The 21,353-nt window shown below is 40.5% G+C and overlaps 1 protein-coding gene across 1 annotated transcript; it reads left to right on the top strand.

Annotated features, from left to right (window-relative positions):
- The first annotated feature begins 262 nt into the window (after positions 1–262).
- Positions 263–21,300, top strand: LOC146656559 (nuclear receptor subfamily 5 group A member 2-like). Its single transcript, XM_085424325.1, has 7 exons — positions 263–507; positions 1,923–2,041; positions 2,380–2,521; positions 3,060–3,715; positions 10,919–11,038; positions 11,871–12,018; positions 18,173–21,300. Exons 1-7 carry the CDS (start codon positions 264–266, stop codon positions 18,424–18,426), a joined length of 1,683 nt encoding a protein of 560 aa, XP_085280451.1. The 5' UTR covers position 263; the 3' UTR covers positions 18,427–21,300.
- Positions 21,301–21,353: the final 53 nt, after the last annotated feature.

The raw sequence follows: 21,353 nt of genomic DNA on the forward strand, positions 1-21,353 counted from the left end.
GAAAACACGCGTGTTTTATTCTCTAAACGTCGAAAGCTGAGCGCTTTTCTAATCTTCTCTGACAATTTATTCATTCACTTGCACGTTTAGTGCGTCTCCTCCATCGGCTCGGCTCTTCTGTCCAGGCATTTTTCTGTGGCTGCGGAGAGCATCTGTCACATGACTCGGCATCCACCAATAGCAGCGTGGCAGCCTAACTTTGGCGATAAGGGAATCGCAGTAAAGAGCGAGCGAAGGAAAGGAGTTTCACTCTGAGCTCGTGAATGGTCATCATCGTACTACACTTTCTATTGGCCCTTCTGGCTCCTAAAGCATCCCGATATAGACAGCACTCACCCGGAATTCTGTTGGCCTTTCTTTCTTTCTTTCTTTCTTTCTTTTTTATTTTGCTCTCCTCTGCAGCCCATGCAAGGCTGCTGCAACACCTACATCCAGGTTTTAATCATCAGACAATCATCACTGCCTGCCTGCTGTCTGCTGCTCAAATGTTGGGAGACAAGGCTCACGGTAAGTGCCTCCGTTTTCCTACATGGCTTTCTACACTCCAGCTTCTGTCACCTTCACAGCTGTGACTTTTTATTTTAACCAAATGCTTGTCAAGAAACAAAAATCAGCGACATGCAGTCAGAAAAATATTCAAAGAAACACACAAGCTCCAAAGAGCCACAACGCGTCGTTTAATTATTAAGTTAATTCAGACTGTTTGAAAATAAGACGGCAGCATTTTTTCCTCAATGCAAATTTCAATTAACTGAAACAATCATCAGTCCAGGAAAACATCTGTCATTTTTTTTTTTACATTGTTTTAAAATCTTGAAATATTGCTGCTCTGTGAAAAATAAAGAAAAAAAATATGATATTGCTTATGATCTAATAATAATACTACCCGTCAAACTGCGAGGCCTCCACACTTCACTGTTCAGCGGCCTTCATTTCGTTTTACCGCCGATTCACTTCAGTGTGTGCGGACAGTTTCTACAGAAACGTCAAAGACAAACAAACAAAAACGGTAAAAATAAAAAACTAAAAGTAAACATTTGGCCGGATAATCAGTCACCGCCGCGTGTGTCTGTAGGTTCATGAACGACGTCAGCTTAGAGACTGAACCACGAGACTCAGCAGCGGAGTCAGATCAGGTGAAAGCAACAAAACCACAACAACAAACTGCAGACACATTTCGTTGTTAAGAATAGTCTGTCAGTTATTTCATGATGCAATAGAGAGAGTCTCATTGATGCCGATAGTGGCTGTATGTAGATTCATTTTTATTTGACTTTTCTTAATTTAAAATAAAAAAATAAAAAACAGGTAGATATACGCATAACGTTTTTCTGCGGTATGCCTCCGTAGAGATGAGCTTCTCTAACAACACACAAAATTAAAGCTTAAATTTACTTAAATAACCTTTCGGGCAAAAGTCTTTAAATACATCCGCTCTTGTGTTTTTCATCTAATTTGTTTTTATTTATTTTTTATTTTTATGTATTTAAAAAAATATAATTTATTCATTTAAAATCTTACATAACCCAATAATTCCACTCCTACATAACATTTATTTAACTGTATGATGTAAACACATTTCATAATTTACATCTAGAAATGCCTGTAAAATAATTAAATGATTTATTGCAATTTATGTATTTAAACTTCTATTAGAAAAAAAACACATTATCGTTATTTCATATCACATTCACATGAAAACAAACTGTCAAAGGTTGAGATGAAACTACAATAAATTGTAGGAAAATGATTAAGTGCCGAAAAGTAAAAAGTCATGTTTGTTGGAATAATGCACAATATTACGCGAATCTGTATTTTTTTTTTATTCGTTTTTTATAATTGATAATTCTTTTAAAAAACACGGCAGAAATAATTATCAGAGGCGATTTGCATGGTAGACTCACTGTGCGTGTGTGTGGCAGGTGTGACTTTAAAGGTGATGGAGTACACATACGACGAGGACCTGGAAGAGCTGTGTCCTGTGTGCGGAGACAAAGTGTCTGGATATCACTACGGCCTGCTCACCTGTGAGAGCTGCAAGGTACGCAAACGGTAGCCATGCGCGAGGACATGCGCGAGGACATGGTTTTTTTATTTATTTGAAAATGAGCGCTAACCACAAACCTGCTGCTAATTATTGCTTCTCCAGCTGTTAGAAATAACTGCTGAACTTGTCTGAATTTAATGTCCGTGAAACATAAATGCAGCGAAAAATGGACACTTACGTTATCCCAATTTAGCTAACGTGTGAAGGCTTTAATGTTAATGAAATGTGCTTCGAAATAATTAAATCTAAATACAAAAACGGCAGTCGCTCTCGACCTTTTATTTTGAAATCTAAACCCAGTCGTTTGATACCAGTGTGTCGCTCGTTTTCAGGGCTTCTTCAAGAGGACAGTGCAGAACAACAAGAGGTACACGTGTGCGGAAAACCAGGAGTGTAAAATAGACAAGACCCAGAGGAAAAGATGTCCCTTCTGTCGGTTCCAGAAATGCCTCAGTGTTGGGATGCGGCTGGAAGGTAAACTACTACAATAATAATAATAATAATAATAATAATAATAATAATAATAATAATAATAATAATGAAACAGGGACATTTTGCCTGTGATTTGCCACCATTTATTTTAATATGATAAAATAAATCTAATAAATAATATTAAAGTCTATCTGAGGCCACTTCTTTATGCGATGGTGCTGGCTATCATGCAGTGTTTCCTGCACACATGGGATGGGATTGATTCCCAGACAGCAATGCAAAGGAAAGCACCTGCTTCCGTAGCAGAAAAACGACACATTCTTGTCTTGCTGATAAAATTCTGGAGACTCCCCGGGGAAGAAGGAGTAAAGCTGCACAGACTCCTCGGGGATTCTTCTCAGCCCTAAAAAGGGAAGCAAAAAATAAAAAAAAGACCGACAAGGCTGTTAATTACTTTGTAGGAATACTGTGAACAAGAGTTTAGTGCTCATAAAGCTCAGCACGTCTGCACAGTGTAAGAGGCAGTCGATGGTTTTTGGGTCTGTAAACCTGTTTTCTCCTTTTGTCTCATGTGTGACAGCGGTGCGTGCAGACCGCATGCGTGGGGGTAGGAATAAATTTGGCCCCATGTACAAGAGAGACAGGGCCTTGAAACAGCAGAAGAAAGCTTTGATACGATCCAACGGTTTCAAGTTGGAGAGCACGGCTCCTCCGCCAGCCTCTCCTCTGCAGGCAGACTACGGCTTCACTGGCACCTTGCACACCCTTCCCACCATCTCTAAAAGCCTGCTCCCCTCCACCCCGAGCTCCATCACTCCCACAGACTACGAGGCTAATCTCTACGGACCCCCGTCTTTGGGTATGGCCATGCAGTCACACGTGCCCCTCACCACCCAGTACCAGTACACAGCCTTTCCCGGAAGGGCGATTAAAGCCGAGTGTCCCGACTACACCAGCTCCCCTGAGACTCTTACAGGATACCCTTACCCAGACATGTACCCCTCAGCCTCGCTGCAACCCCCCAGCCTGCCGCCACTGGTTCTGGAGCTGCTGCGCTGTGACCCGGACGAGCTGGTCGTCCAGAACAAGATTGTGACTCACCTGCAACAGGAGCAAAACGGCCGGGGTCGGCTGGAAAAGCCCAGCACCTTCAGCCTCATGTGTCGGATGGCAGACCAGACTCTGTTCTCCATAGTGGAGTGGGCTCGGAGCTGCATCTTCTTTAAGGAGCTGAGGGTGAGTAGCAAACTCTTTACCGTGTTGAGTGTTTGAAATGAACCGTACATGGTTTCACTTGCAAAACATGTGACAAAGACACAATACATGTACATACAGGCTCCATGCAGTATTTTAGTAAACCTGAGATCTACCAGAAAATGCTTCATAACCCAAAATTAGAATTTTCATGTGGCGCATTCACCCAAAAAGAATCTGTCGGTTTAGATTTGAGGGATGTTTTCTCAGACTCAGCCGCTTGAGTCCCACATTTGGTTTTCCAAGAATTCACAAATAAAAACTGAAATAAAAGATACGAAAGAAAACACATATTGATCCAGTGACAATCAAGCAGTAAAAGCCGAACATTTCTGAAGATCTTTTATGGTTATGTCTAAAATATGCAGAAGTGAAAAAATAAAAGTTCATCACGCTCACAAAAGCTTTTTACAAGGACGGCTGAATCCATTCTTCCTTTGTTTCTGTTTGCTGTTTGTCAGAAAAAGGGAGCACGGTGCCACGATGTTACCGTTTCTGAAAAGGATTAAGACGATGGCTTGTTTTAAGTCTGTATTAATAAGTTCACAGGCTTTCAGACCCAACAAACACATGAATGCAATTCAAATGTGATGAAGCTGGCGCCCACGGCTGACTCACAATCCACTCGCAGTCCATTCAGAAAGTGTTCCCAGCACTACTGCTGCTGCTATCACGTTCTCATAGAGGCTCTCACTTGCTTGAATTCATGTGAATGCTATTTCTGATTTCACATTTCTCAAATGTCCCGTTAATTTTTACTGCAGAGGAGAATTTCTTTTTCATAACTCTTAAAATATGTTTTTTTCCTCTAAACGAACAGAAAGAAGTGCTCTATTAAATTTCAATAATTATGATGTATGACAGTAATGACAGATTAAAGCGAAAACAAGGGTCTTTCTAAGGTGTTGAGCAACCAGAACAGCTTTAATTCTTCAAATCTCTCTAAATCTGCTGAAGGGAGAAACACCATTCTGCCAAAAAATCTTCTCTTATTTGGTCGAGTATGCTGGTGACATGTCATACAGGTGTTTGGTTGGGCTGAGATCTGGTGTGTGAAGGCCAGTGCATAAACCTGATGATTGTGGCCCGTAGATGGGGATAAGCAAACCTAAACCATGGCAGCAAAAGGCCTCACCAAGCATAACAGAGTCAACCTTTTCCTTTAATTTGTCACCAGTCCCCATTATTACATTATATGATGTCCTGTTACAGTCAGTGCCTTCAATAAGTTTTTCTTGAAAAATCAGTGTTCCTGATATTGAACTGTTATTTCCAACACTGCGCAGCTCTAAAAAGCTGCAGTTGGAGTAACTGGACTAGTTGGTCTGATGTCGTTTAGCTGTGTAACACAGCACTTTCAGCCTCTTATTTCCTCCTGGTAGGTGATAATATCACACACACCTCAGAGAATGATGATCAAACATCTGTCTGTGTGCCGACCCGTCTGTGTACGCTGTAAGCTTTAGCAGCGCAGTCAGAACGAAGTCAGAACTCACTGCGCTGCTGCTGATGGCACTGCTGCACGCACACCTCGTATTCTGAGTGAAAATGGAGAATTATTATTCTTTCCTGACAAATCAGACAGGTAACACAACAAAGACGAAAATGTCACCTTCTTCAATAAGTCATGATATGATGTGTCTGTGCTGACGAACAATCATCTGTCAACCAGCCATGGCCAAAGGGATTCTACCAATTAAACAGTTTAACTAGCAACAAAAGGTTGATGCTGTCCTTGGTGTGATTTGGTCCTTGGTGTCTTTTCATCAGATGCAGTTTATTTACTGAGGTACAGTCAGAGCAGTTCTGCTCCTTTCCTGCTTCACACGCAGTCACGTCTAGATATTTACTCCTGGGTCTTGGATGTGAGGAGCCAGTGGTTCATATTCTTGCATGTGAAAAGCATTGAGTGGTTTCCTTATGACTGGATTTACTGCTTGCAGCAAAAAGATCATGCATACAGCAATTTATGCAGTCAAGTCAAAAACTAATCATGCAAAATTACCAAAAAAAGAAAACACAAGAAAACCTACAATGATCGTCAGATAAACCTTTCTGTGAGTCCAACCTGCATGCAGGGAGATGGAATTTGAATTGTAACAGTTCTTCCCATTGAGCTCAGTTTTTCTTTCTCCAGTGACAAACACTAACCCCCACCCCTCTCTCCCCCACCCCTCTCTCCCCCATTGTCAGAGGCCGAACAGTTTTTTAAAATGTTAAATATAAGAATGTTTTTCCAAAATCCTTCATGGGTTTTGCTCTGGTCTACAGATCCGATGAATTTTAACATCTAATAAGACTAATAAGACGTAACATCTTATTAGTTTCAAACATTAAACACAGTATTAGGCCCTCTGATGTTTTTGTACGATTTTGTAAGCTCTTTGTGTGTGTGTGTGTGTGTGTGTGTGTGTGTGTGTGTGTGTGTGTGTGTGTGTGTGTGTGTGTGTGTTTGGAAAGCTTTATTGAGTAAGTGTAGCTCACAGCTTCCAGATTTTATAACATTTTATTCGAGCTCACTGTCCTGCTCAAATAGCAACTCAAAGTATGAACTGAATGGACTAAAAATGATTATTTGTTTCTGAGAACATCGATGCATGCTGATTAATTTATTTTATTGTTACTTTGTCTGTTTATTGTCGCAGAGACAAAGCTCCCATTGTGGGGATGATGGTTTTTTTGGTTGCATCTTCTCACACTAACACAACGAGGTATCTTTATACTGCGTCTGTGCCTGTGTGAGGGGATACTTGGCCAAACTGCTGCTCAGTCTCAGCAGCACAGGAGGAACACACAGCAGCTCATCATATTTTGTTATCAACAAATATCATCAGAATATACAGTAAATTTTAATATCTGATCATTTTAATCCAGCTGCAGACATTTAATTCTTTCTACTGATAATGTACAAAGTGTGTGTTGGTATACAGTCGACACAAGCACAGTACAAAGTTTTGGGATAAATGGGATAAATATCCTCTCAGTTTTAGTTAAAAAGATGTTCTAGTGTTTGGTCCTGACAGCTCCTCTAAGGAGGTCAGGACCTTGGCCTCCTCACCAGTAACATCAAATCATCTGCTTGGGATCATCTTTGACCAACATCTAAATATTGAATCTGACTAAGCTCGCTAAGCTCATCCAGTCTCATTTCCTTCATCGAAGATATATCCCCCCAAAATCAAATCTTTACTGTCATTCAATCATCTGGAACTTTAACTGCTGCTCCTGCTTAGCCAGTTTCCTGTTGGTGCAGAATACAGCAGCAAGTCAACAGCTACTCAGGACTCACATATCATACCTATTTGCGCTTTCCAGTTTGGCTGAATCTGTGGTTTGTTTTATACAACTGCTGAAAAGTCATTTTTAAAAATCTTTCCCTCTATATTGCATCTATTTGTAGGTATAGAAGTGTGTTGGAATTAATGTTGGACCGCATGGTTGACAATGCGTCTGCATGTTGGAACATGCATGCTTATACATTTGAGCTGAGGAGCACTTTTAACTCTGTGATGCCCAAATACATTTATATTAATTATAATTATTATTACTACTTCACTTTATGTGAAGCAACAGTAGAGCATTATGCTCGGCCTATCTCTTCAGTGATTGTCAGAAACCCACTGCACTCATGGTGTCACAGAGTCACAAAACCAAAATGTAAATTTTGTGGAAGAAACACAAAAAACAACACATTATGACAAAATATGCACACACTGGAACATTCCACAACATGCCCATTCCCAGTTATTAATTTACAGCTAGAAACATAATAATGGTCATTTATTCTCACCAACTATCAGTGATATTTAAAATAATGTAAATGGAGAAGGTATTACTGGGGGGGGGGGATACACCTCTGAAGATTAGCATGGGTTACACAAATACTTCATGTTAGTCTTCAAATAATGCAAACTAATTAAAAACTGAATATAAGATACAAAGGTGATTTTCTTTTTGCTAATATCAAATTATTTACTCGTACATATATATAACCCGGCAGCAGGAAATCAATGAGAGCTAACCTTAGCCTTCTGTAACCTTAGGCTTTGTTATTTAATATAAAACATTTTAATCAGACTTGGAAATAGTTGTAATTACAGCATATAATTTGTAGCTTTCATTTAAAAGAGCACATTATTATAATTAGTAGTAGTCATAGTACTAGTAGCAGGACTGCTAGTACATGCTGCACAATTATTTTTCCTGCTTGGACAAACAGACATAATCAATCACGACAGAACAATAATAAATACGAGTGCTTCTTTTTTTAACCCATTGCTTGGTAGTTGGAAGGCAACGTGATGGTATTATAATATCTGATATATATAACATTCTTAGTAAGATATGTTGTAAATGCATTTTCAAGCAAGTATTGCTGCTATAGAGAAACCTAAATCTGACAAACAACAGATTTACTTTGGACTGGTTTGGTTCTCACGGACTTCATGAAATGTCTAATTCTAGATGTCAGACTAAACAACAGCTTTTAAAACATAATTATATCGCTTCAGATTTGAAATATGTTCTAATTTGCATTAATGTCTAATTCCCCGTTCATAAAAGTTTTGTCAGGCCATGAACCAAAATACGGAAAAAGATGAATAATGCTGGTTTTCCTCTTATATCCTTATTTTGAAGTGACAGCTTTTCTCACAAGTTTCATTTCCCTGCCAGGAGTCTCCTTTTATACACATCCAATGTACTTGTGCTGACATTTACACCATTTTTATGCACAGTGGACAGCCAACATGGACAGTGAGAACAAAGCTGTGCATATTTTGCCAAGAAAGCCTCCCGCTGAAAGAGCCGTTTCCCTGGGCTGGATAATTACATTCCATGCAGACGATAACGGGGGAATGTCAGCTCTCCATCGCAGCTCTTCTCTGCGCTTGCCTACATTGTTACTAAATTATTTGCAGAATGAAAGCTATCGATTGCTGCAATTTCCCCAGAGGTGGCCTTTGTCTGTCATATGTTTGACCTTCTGCTCACCTGGTGATGATGGAAAACGTGGCTGAGATGCACACAATGAACACAAACGCTACTAAAGGCTGGAAATTTTACTTAAAATACACGTTATTCATGAAAATATGGACAGAAGGCAAAAACTGCATTTTGGAATGACTGCAGGGTCAAACTTATTAAAGATCACATCTAAATATTAAATCAAAAACTTTGGATTAGTTGAATGTTGCTTTCTGGTCATGAATTATTGCTTGTGTTCTTTGCTCCCCAGAGTGTGTGATATATTAGTGAACGTGCACTCAGAGTGTTACCGCAGTACTCCAAGTGTTTCGCTAGTTACTAAACACAGGTGCACAGAAAGCAAACAACCCCCAGGTTTGTTTGAAAAACTGTCATATCACTTCTCTATCAAAGCTCAGAAGATAAATAACTGACTGATTGGCATGCAAGAAGCTCTGCTGCTATATTCCCATGCTTGCACTGGTGCTGCATGCACATTTCTGTTCCCAAGTTGCCACTTTGACCAGAACTGTCAAAACTAATATATTTCCTTAAAAGTCACTAACACCATATTTGTTAGCTGGCAGGGCCAGGTCCAGCCTCTGCAACTCAAAATGTAATAGCTGTCTTTGGAAGATCAAGGCTGGAAACAGACCTAGAAGGAATGGTGAAGTACATTCATCATTCTCTACCTCGAGAATAAAGCTGTGTTCATATCAGATCATTCTGCCTTGCAGTACTTGGGCCAGTATAGTTGCTGGAACGCTTTTGGAACCCTGAACAGTTAAAACAAGGGTTCAGCTGATAGCTGGAATCAAGTTAAAGTGTTTTGAGATATAATCAATAAGTCCTCTGATTTAGATTTTTTTGTAGCCCTGTTCTTTTGTTCTGTTGTCATTACAAAAAAGCAAACTTCAATCATATAGCTGTGGCTGTCCAATAAGAAGAAAGTAGCAAGAAGCCCAAATTATTACACCAAAGTTTAACCAGACTTTATTTTATCAATGTGAAAACCAACTGATGACCAAATGAAGCCATCTGTGAGGTTACTGCTGACACAACAAAGCATAGAAATAGAATTAGGGGTTGTTTTTGCTACATTCAGAATCTAGAAAATTTGCTTACAGCTTTTTTAACCAAATAGGTGATGATTTTTAAAAATTCCTGAACTGCCAACCCGCCCATCGGTGACCTTTTCCACATGCAACACAGATATCGCTTGGGAAATATCATCACGGTTGGCTGCTCTGCAGAGGAATGGATACAGTATCAGTGTGCGGTTGCGATGTCAGTAAAGGCAGTAGACTATGACAGACAACATTTACAGTTTCCTGTCATTTCATAAAATATGGCCCTCACAGGTAATATGACACTTAACACGTATATACCTGACATATCAGTTTCAACCCAGCAGAGACACAAACATTAAGAATCCATGTGGCAAATGAAAGAAATGCCTTCCTTCTACACTCAGCCTGCTATTTCTGAGCTTTTTTTTGTGGGCCGCAGCTGAGTGTCCAACTTCTCTTGGAGAGGAAGCAAAGGAGGTCGCCGAGACCTCTTGCTTCCTTAACCCCTTCCTTTATCACTGTACGCCCAGACCCCCACCACTGCACCGGTGCAGATGAGTGTTGTGGCAAGACTGCAACCTCTGTGACTGATATATAGCTTCATTCAGATGGACTGTAATTCTGTCAGCTCCATGTCAGATGAATGGGGTCTGGGCCTATTAGCAGCTGCGACCGCAAAATTACTGACTGCTGTGTCCTTCACTTTACAGACAATATTGTGGCAGCAGGATTATGGGTGTGATACAGTCGGGTGGGGGGAAACACATATGCACCCATCCCCCAGAGCAGAGCAGAAAAGGGAAAGGTGGGGGTGCTGGGGAGAGGTGAGGAGGCTGGAGAGGTCCTAGGTGTTGCTGGGCCAGTATGAAAGGAGAGTACACACACACACACACACACACACACACACACACACACACACACACACACACAGATGTTTTGCTATTAAAAGCCTAATTTTTCCCCCCATAGTCCTTTTATTTTTAAACTAATTGGTGACAGTGGTGTAAATATTTTTCGTCTTTCTGGTCAGAAACGAGCTCAATGTGAGAGCGAGTTTATCAAACAATATGAGATGTCTTTTGTTTTCCACTGAGTTCATCTTTGTTCTTTGTCTGCTTTTCTTGCGTCTGTCTGTCTGCGTTTCCTGAAGGTGGGAGATCAAATGAAGCTGCTTCATAACTGCTGGTCTGAACTGCTCGTCCTGGATCACATTTTCAGACAAGTGCAACACGCAAAGGAAGACAGCATTCTGCTGGTGACCGGCCAGGAGGTAACAACTCCCTCGCACAACTTCCCATCAGCACACCACCCAGTGTGCTCCACACATTGCACCCAATCCAGAGGAGTTTTGTTTTTACTGTTTTCGTATAAAAATATATATACACTATGTTTAGCAGTATTCATTTATATTTCACTGGCTGTTGATATCTGTACTAACATATTCTGATCCTAACAGTAGTTCAAATTCTAATGCAAAATCTCCATGCTCTAAACTAAATATAGAGAGACATATGTGTCTCATCAAAAAAAACATATAGTTTTTTTTATTTGCCAACAATTATTAGTGAAATAAACTTAACAGACATATAGAAAAAAAGGGAAACTCTGGAAAGGCCGTTTATCCAATAAATCTCCCAAAGTCCAGTTTAGTGTTAAAGTTAAGGCTATTTATGTTTCTTTGTCTTTATTTAATTCACCTTACATCAGTGTTTGCAAGCATATATAATTCTGGTGGTTAGACTGTCATCACTGTGAGGTGCAGGGACTCTGGAATTTCCCCGGGATCGATATTCTCTACAAAATGGGTGCAGTTAACCTCGGGGAACAAGTAAGCTTTAGTGTTTGGAAAGTCAAATACTTAACATGACACTGTGGAAAAAAATAAAATGTCACACTTATGTACTCAGAGGTGATCCAAGCCTTTGGGTTTTGAATGTAATCGTGTCCCCCGCTCACTGCTGCCCCATCCAGGGGGAGTGGATTTGTTAGCCATGTGCTAAACAGGCAAAAAATCCTCCAACGCACTAACCCGGGATATTTGTCTTTGCTAAAGTCTCATGAATATAAGGGGCAAAGGAAATAACCAGTAGCCCGTGTTGCAGGTGGAGCTGTCATCCATCCTGTCTCAGGCTGAGGGGACACTCTCCAGTCTGGTCCAAAGAGGTCAGGAGCTGGCAGCGAGGCTGCGGGTGCTGCAGGTCGACCGCAGAGAGATCGCCTGTCTGAAATTCCTCCTCCTTTTCAACCCAAGTGAGTCATCTTGTTTGTGCATCATTGCTGCAATACAATGAGGGGATGCATTATGACGGCAAATAACTAGCATCCGGCACCGATACCGTTGCTTCCATCCAACTTACTACGATGTTTTTACAAACTGCTGATAAGTTTCTCAGCTTAGAGGCTGAAGGAGGAGACACAATACAGACATTTCAGATAGAAAGTCTCTTCTTCTAAAAATGATTATTTAAGTACAGTAAGAGGGAACCTTTTGACCTTTTTTGCGAATATAACTGTTTTGAAAAGTGTGTACTTATGTGTGTGGTCTGTAAATCACGCATTTTTCAAAGGCTAGCAGATGCAAAAATCAATCAACTTCATGGAGCTGCACGGCCATACTGGTGCTGTCTTTTCTCAGATTGTGAATAGCAACACTGACATCCTAATGAAAAAAATGTCACAATTGCAGATAATCTGCAGGAGCCTTTTTATCTTAAAAAAAAAAAAAAAAAAAAGAGTCGAATTTCCCAGAGGAACCCACCCGAGGGATTAATAAAGTTCTATCTTATCTTATCTTATCTTATCTTATCTTATCTATGAGGTTACAAGTGTTTTCCAAACTGGCCTTTTTCCCTCCAATAAATTCACTTAATTAAATTTCTAGGCTTGACAAAAGCTGATATTAACAAAGACATCCTCCTCCATTGTCCACTAATGGCATTCAAAAGAAGCGTAATGGATGGGTCTATCATTTGATAGCAGGGCCGGCATTCATGTAGCGGCTTGTGCAGATGGAGAGAGCATAAATGTGGCTCGAACAGATTCCCTGAAGTGTTTGCTGTTTAGCGCTGGCAAAGCAGGGAACAAAGAGCTTTTTGAATGAGGAGAGCACTTGTCATAGGCAGAAAATATTTGCTGCCTTTGGCAGTGGCTCCTTTGCTTGCTCTGTTGCTTTCCCTCATCTTCAGAGTCAGGTTTGTCAGGGGTAATTTAATTGCCCTTAAGCAGTTTGAAAAGATGATTCAGAACATTGATTCAAAACATTTAATTACTGCGTGAATGGATTCTCAACGATGAGCTCAGCTGATGCTGAATGCCAGTCCACCAGAGGGCTCGGCTATTGTCTCACATGCACCGCGCACGCATAAAAACACACACGCAGCCACCCACATGCATTCACCTTACTAAATACATAAAGTATAGGTACATCATACACATAAAGCTAGTACTGAAAAAAGGCCATGTGGACATTGGTTGCACACAACTGTTTTTCTTTGGCAGAAACTTAAACAACTGAGTTAAACCAACACAACTTATTCATATTCAATAAGCCTGTGCATGTTGTGTTGATAAAACGCGACTGAAACATGTTCAGATGAAGTAAGTTGAGCTCTTGGAATATTTTAATTCTTCGCAATTTTGTCATTTTATTTGAATATTACTCAATAACCTTTACCCCAATACTACTTGGTCACTTAAATACTACATGTTGACTTCATATTACATAATGTTCAACAAAGTCTAGAGTGTGGTTAACATAAAAGCTGAATGGATCTACAATGACTACCATCCTCTTTATCCGGGTTGCAGGGGTATAACCCTGAACTGACAGCTCTATCACATAGAGACAAACAACCATTTGCACTCACATTCACGGTAATTAAGAATCACAAATTAACTTAACTCTAATAACTGCACGACTTTTAACTGTGGGAGGAAATCAGAGCACCCAGAGAGAAACCACTGCAAACTAGGCAGATTGTGGATTTGAACCCAGAACCTTCTTGCTATGAGGCAACAGCACTAACCACCAATCCAGAATTAACAAAAGCAGGAAAGCTGTGATTTCAAGGCTTGATGCAGAATTTTCTGTACGTTTTTGTCCTTGACAAGTTAACCCACAATAAATAGCGATAGCATGCACGGTGTGTGTGCAGTTGTCTGCCTCCTATAACTCCACTGATTTTACTGCAGCTTGAAATCTCGTGTGATCTTGTGAATTTCATGAGTCCAGCAACTAACCACTCTCACTAGATTGTATCAGGTCATCTCAACAAGAACAAATTAAACAGATCCTGCATGATTTAATTACATTCAAGAAAGAAACATGAACTTTTTGTGTTCAAATTACAAGGAAGCCTTTTTTAATGTAACAACCACCCAATTTACTGTTTTCGGTAAACTGAAAAAAGTAGAGGCGGCTGCTCGACTTGCCTGAGATGGATGCCTTCCTCAAACCACGATCCAAAGAGTGCGAGACTGGAATCCCGTGCAGGGTCGCGAGATTTAACGTTGCTATATTATTGACTTACTTCAATCAAACATGATATGAACAATTTAATCTACCCTCTCTGCATATCATGTAGCTTCTACACTATATAGTTACACTTAACTTTAAAGCATGAGGCACTTGTGTTAAATACACGCAAGATGCTTACGTAAATCCAAGAGATGGCCAATCCCTTTTTTTTCAGTGTATTTATCCCTCAAATGAATGATTTATGAGCGCTTTTAAACCGATTTTGAAATAAAGCCTTGAGTCCTGCTGCACCTTTTGCTCTGAGAGGGAAAAATGTTCTTTTCTTGGCCAGTTCTGGTTGGTCAGTAATGGTAACCTTTACGTCCAAATTTGGCTAAAAAGTGAAGCCGACTTTTCATAATTAAAAAAAAATGTTAAAATTGAATATAGATTAGACCAGGTCATTGTGTGTTGCACGTAGAGCTTGTATGGCCCTCAAATCACTTGCAACACACGTCTTTGTGTGCTACATTTTTGCCAGCCCTTCCCAACCTCCACCCATCCATGGCCCATAATGGCCCCCACCTGTGCCTGGCTCTGCTGGAGGTCTCTTCCCGTTAAAAGGGCTTTATTTCTCCACCACTATTTAAAATGTTGGGTTGAATCGCTGCTATATAAGTAAACTGTTATACTTGGTAGTGGAGTGGTTAGCACTGATATGGAGAAAGGTCTGGATTCAAATCTGCTGTGTTTGAGGAATGCACACGTGTTCAGCGCTCTTCCTTTGAACCTGAGGTGACGTTGTTGTCAAAAGCGTCTTTTTAACTTATTTTTGCTGGGTGGGAACAGATTACAAACACCAACCACAAAGCCTGTAGAACCTTCATACCGGTGGCTTAACGAGCTGTTCATGTTACTGATAACGCAGCCTTCAAACTGGGCTGAAATGAACCTTCAGCATCATCAAACAGCTAATAATATTGTTCATTCATCGTTTTGTGCTCATCACAACCAGGCCCCGCCCTTCGAGTTAACAGGATTGTTTTGTTTGGGTCTGCACGATATGACTCTGCCTCAGTTTGTGTTTCTGATGCTGTTGGTACAACTGCAATTCCAAGGTGAAAATGTGCAGCTGTGGTGAAGATGAAAAACCCTGTGTATATATATATATATATATATATATATATATATATATATATATATATATATATATATATATACATGTAAAGCCAAGGTTAACTGACATAGCAGAACAATAGTTAGATACTTAGAAATGTTTCTAAATGAAAATGGTCTTTACACAGAGCGCTGCCGGCTATGATCAGTGTGAATCGCTCCATAAGCCTTTACAGAGGTAACTAATTTTCACATTGGTGTGAAAAACATACCTGCAAATCTTTTCTGAAGCAGCTCCCAGTCCTCTCTGGTCCATAGTTAACTTTTGATAATAAAACTTTAGTCTCAAGAAGACAGAAATGTGCAGAACAAATTATAACAAGTTATTTTACTTCAAATGGCTAAATGGTGCTGAGTCAACGCTCATCACTGTGGTGACCCATGCAGGGTTTAGTCTGGGGCGTGGTTGTTTGTTAAGCCACCGACATAAAAAGACGAGTTTGTGAAAAAGGAAACATCTGATGTCTTGTTCCAGCTCCACACTGTGCTGATGTACTTCATCCCCAAGTTCACAAAACATTTAAACAGCTTTGATGTTTGTTGGCTTGAATTCCTATTTTTTGACTTTGGAGATGTGCATTTTATACACAACATCCTCCATGTGTGACATTCATGGTGATGGGTAGGGTTTAACATTCTTTATAGAATTTGTTCTGTAGTCTGAACAGGCTGCCAATGTCAAATTTTATATATGAGACAGACTTTGCACAACATCTGCTAGAAAAGCCACATTTCTACTGCAAAAATGTGTCTGTTTACATATGACTTCAAACCCAGCATTAACCAAACCGACCTTGGTCTCCACCTTGGACAGCTCACCGGTGATGTGGCGCATATTACAGTTTTTCTCGATTGCTAAAACACATTTCTTGAAACTATGCCTCATATTCTCACAACAGTAAACACAAATCCATAACATCTCACTCAATTTCCCAAACATCCTATTTCCAGGTCAAAATGAAGCTCTACACTCAAAACTATTCACTCTTGCTGAAAAACCAAACTTTGCCCTCAGACATCAAACACAAGCCCTCAAAAACACACACACTACAACAGAGTTTTGCACACTGGTACAATTAATTCAAAACAATAGTTCCAAAACAATTAGGTTGCTTATGGTTCTCCCCTTCAAAAACCTTTTCACATGATAAACACAAAAGACGCAACCAATGTATGTACAGTGGCACATTTTTATTCATGTACTATACAGTACAACACACACCAAAAAACATTATTCCACCTCAGCATCTTGTCTTTGGTCTGGGTCAGGCCAGAGAATCTCATCCACATCACAGGCTATATTGGCCCTAGCCAGGCAGCGGGGGTAAAATCCTCTTGCATGCCTGATCCACCCCTGGCATGCATCTACTGATATGTCTAGGCAGGCTTCTTCCATGGCCTGAAGGAGGTGAACACGGACATAAGGTTCTCGGTCATACACTTTCCACCGCCATGCCGAAAATAACTCCTCTATCGGGTTTAGAAAGGGAGAGTATGCAGGCAGAAAGATATTAGAAAACCTTGGGTTATTGGTAAACCAGTCACGAACCAGAGCAGCGCGATGGAAGCTGACGTTATCCCACACAACAACGTAGTGAGGCTGCTCTGGCTGTGCTGGTTCCCTGTAGTCCAGCTGGAACATATGTTGTCTTAAACCATCAAGAAAAGCAAGGAGAAGCATAGTGTTATAGGGTCCTAGTACGGCATGGCGGTGGAGTACCCCTCGTTGGCTGATGGCTGTGCACATAGTGACATTCCCCCCACGCTGACCAGGGACATTTACAATAGCCCGATGGCCAATTATGTTCCTCCCCCTTTTCCTTCTTTTGGTCAGGTTAAAACCTGCCTCATCCACAAAGATTATTTCATGGGGAACAGGCCGTCCTTCAATCTCAAAGATTCTCTGCAAAACACATAACACAGTAGAGTCAATCGGTACCCTGAACCACAGTTCAAGAGTGCTGAAATGGCAGCATAAACTGCCATGCTGTGATGGTACACAATACTTTATACAATATCCAAACTCATACCTGAACATATTCCACACGTTGGTTTTTCACTCTGTCAGAGTTTCGTTCGAAAGGGACTCGGTATGCCTGTTTCATCCGGAATTGATTCTTTCGGAGGATGCGGTCAATTGTGGAGAGGCTGATGGCATTTATGCCTCGAAAAAGATGATCATCCTCAATCACTCTCCTTTGAATCTCTTGCAGGCAGATTACATTATTTGCAATTACCATGTTTACAAGTTCCCTCTCTTGCCCCTCCGACAAAAGCCTTAACCTGCCTCCACCAGGTGGTCGTCTCTGTGTCCTACAAAAATAGAAGCACTCATTACTGTAACTGTCACACATTCGAAGGTTCTGATTGGTGTGTGATAAATTTTGACTCCTAGTGTTTCCACCTGGTTAATTGTGTGCTAATTGAGCGCAAGCTATGCTGACTTAAGTTAACATTATTGAATGCTAGTGCTTTCTAAATGACTACATGGTGTAAGCACTGTAAAATGTAGGGATTTGTGTGTAGAGTTTTGCAGTAACAGTTCACCAAATTTGACTCATGTGTCAAAGCAGGGAATAGTGTTTATAGTTCAGGGAAATGGGTGAGCTTTTTGAAAAATAGCGTTACGGTTTTGAAATTTTAGTTTAAAAGCCTGGTTATAGTGTTTAAGCAATCGAGAAAAACTGTAATAAATGAATGATTTCTTTCTGCACTCGTCAGCCAGTTTGTAATTGCTCACACATTAACCTGAACTAACTTTGCTCTCTTTAGATGTAAAATTGCTGGAGAACCAGGCGTTTGTGGAGGGCGTCCAGGAGCAGGTGAACGCTGCTCTGCTGGAGTACACCCTGTCTGCCTACCCTCAGTTCCAAGAGAAGTTCAGCCAGCTGCTGGTACGGTTGCCGGAGCTGCGCTCCCTCAGCACGCAGGCCGAGGACTACCTATGCTACATGCATGTGAGTGGAGAGGTGCCCTGCAACAACCTGCTGATCGAGATGCTGCACGCTAAGAGGGCGTGTGTGTGAGGAGCGTGAGCAGGACGCTCCGCCACCATATATTATTTGTCTAGGTGAGAGTGTGTGTGGACGGAAAAGAGCGAGTGACGAAAATGTTGAATGACACTAGACAGGTTCCCCCGGGTCACCTTTGTGGCACTTTTTATGTTTTGAGTTGGATGGAAAAAAAGTTCTTTAAAGTTTGGAATTATAAAGCTGCGTGTGTGCTCACCGGTAGTTTGGAGATTTTGAATATTAATGTTTTCATGTCCTGCAGAGCTACATTAACGTGACCTTATACCTATAAACTGGATTTTCTAACTTGTTTTCAAGCATCTAAAGTTCGACCTGCGTATAGAGTTACATTCTATCTATTTTGAGCAAATATAACATGAATTCCACAGAGCTGCCCATCAAACAGTTACTCTTTAGATACACGTCATTCATTGCCACCTTTTTCAATCTGTAACATTCACACTCAAAATATCTTTGTCGTATCGCTACCAAATTTTGACAAGGCCTTCAGCGTGAAATTTGCAGTCACATCACTGGATGGAGGTATTTGCTGGATGAGCAAATGTTTACTTTTTACAGCAAATATTTGTTTTCTCTTTCCAAAGTAATATTTTAATATCTGAATGAGACGTTTTTGATCCCAGTATCTGATGCTACATCCTAGATGCTTATCCTAGATTATCTTTATTATTTTGATGATGTCATGTCGTCAGACTAGAGTAGCACTGCTAGAGAAGCCCAACAGACATAAATAAAGTTTAGTTTAAATCTATCTAGATGTTAATATATAAATGCCAAGGCAGTATTGAGAAAAACACATTAAGTGTTTTATCAAACAACAAGAAGAGAAAGTGAGAGAGAGGCAGAGAAGAGAGAGACAAACAACGCAGGAGATAAAAGAGAGAAACTGTACACAGCAAAGCTTTGGAGCTGACAGGAGCTACAATAGACGCATCAATGTGCACTTGGTAATGACAATGACAGCAAACACGTGAGAAGCACGTCTGTAATGTTTGTCCTTCGGCTCAGTCCGTAAAGATGCAGGGAAGTAAAAGGTGCATCTGGTCACATTTGGCTCATCCATGCGAGTCACGTGCTCATTCACACTGGTGTCACTTTTCAACACATCGGGCTGCACGCCATCCAGGAGCGATGCGTCTCACGCGGATTTTGATCAGATGATCCAAACTTGTTGCTTTCAGTAAGTTCCTTTGTTTTCAGAAAATTACAAAAGGAGGTGAAAACCCACATCTCAGTAGCCCTCGACTGCTTTGTGCTTCTGAACTGAGGTTTAAAGAGTTTCAGTTTTCCTTGAAAAAACATGATTTGAGCAAACGCACAAAACAAATTTGTGAGGACTATTTTCAGCCACCATTGTCCATGTGGTGGACGGTAGCAGGACAGGGGACTGTTATGTGACATGTTAAAAGGAATGTTTGTGTCCTGTGTCACGCTTAAAGGGGACCTGTTCTGTTCACTTAGAGAGTAGCTTTAATTACAGTTACAAGTTAAAATACATTACCCTACTGGATACACTCAAGCTCGTTTAGCCCCGCCCCCTTTAAATGGTGGGTGGAGCTTCTGTGGTCACAGCCAGGTGACCATGTTTGGGATGCACACGTTCAAACGTATTAATAACTGAATTATTGGCAGCTTCTAAAAACAAAACACTGAAAAGTATAATATTGTATTATTGTTGTACCTTGATTTGGTGCTACATAAATAAAACTGAAGTGAAACATAAGAGAAGGATATTAATGAATCTGGTTAAGCTCATTTCAGCTTCACTTAACATGCTTGAATAAATAATTACAGACGTATACGTGTGTGTGATGTCTCCTGTAACAGCGTCCAGTCAGAGGGAAAACATTCAGGCTCACAGGGATTTCTCTTTATTTGACTTCATTATTTGAATGTTTAATATGAACATCCACCTCTGTAACAGGACACAAGACTAAATATAAAATTGGAAACTCCACTACAGATTCCCTTTAAGTGACGGCAATATTTAGAGATATCTGATGACTTTGCTGATGCATTTGCTTGTTTGTTTGTTTTTTTAAAATTATGTACATAAACAAAAATCAGGTGTTATTCTCATTTGTTGAAATTTGACCTCCAATTTTCAGGATAAATAGTTCATTTGTTTATTCAGCCTTAAGAATGTTAGAAGTTATTTATCTTCATTCTCCGCCCACTGCTCCATTCTGATGACATCATCACGGATGTTGGTGACAGTGCTCAACGAGAGCGGCGAGACAAAGCTAGCTTACAACAAGCTGTACAGCTGACCTGTGGTTGTTGACGTGTTGCTTAGTGGGCATTTCTCTTCAGATTTAGCGAGCACTACGTGAAAGAGCAACGTGTGCAACGACTCGCGGAGCCAAACTTTGTACCACAAAGAATAATGACAGCGTGCTTTAAACCGAGGCAGTCGAGCATCCACTGCATCGCAGCCCTGAAGTCTGTGTTTGCAGCATCATCTGTGGCACTTCCTTTGTTCTGTCCCACGCTGGGTTAGGGTCTCACACAGTCAGAGTGACAGTGAGAGTTAAAAACAGTCAAATGTTTTAATGTTGTGCAGCTGTCTAAGATCATTTGTTATTGGTCCACTGATGTGGGCGTCGACAATCACTCCTCCAGCCTTACCTTTACGTCTGTCACACCACCTGCACACACGCACACACACACTTAGTGTTCCAATTGAGATAGTTATGTGTAATCACTCTGTATAGTATATTTATGTTGTGAAGTGAATATCTGCTGCAAGATAAAGATACATTTCAGCACAAAAACGTTCTCTGCTTTATGTTGAGGTCAAATTGCTACTACTGTGGAGCTGATTCTCTTGTTTTCACTTTCTTTGTTCTGGTCTTGGTTCTCTCTTCTTTCCTGTGAGTTGAGCGTCTGTCCTGTCTTAAACTGAAGTGCTTTTCTCCTCA

Source organism: Rhamphochromis longiceps, linkage group LG12 (genome assembly GCF_057381845.1).
Source record: "Rhamphochromis longiceps isolate RC_006_pf linkage group LG12, R_longiceps_female_GT1.1, whole genome shotgun sequence".
NCBI lineage: Eukaryota > Metazoa > Chordata > Actinopteri > Cichliformes > Cichlidae > Rhamphochromis > Rhamphochromis longiceps.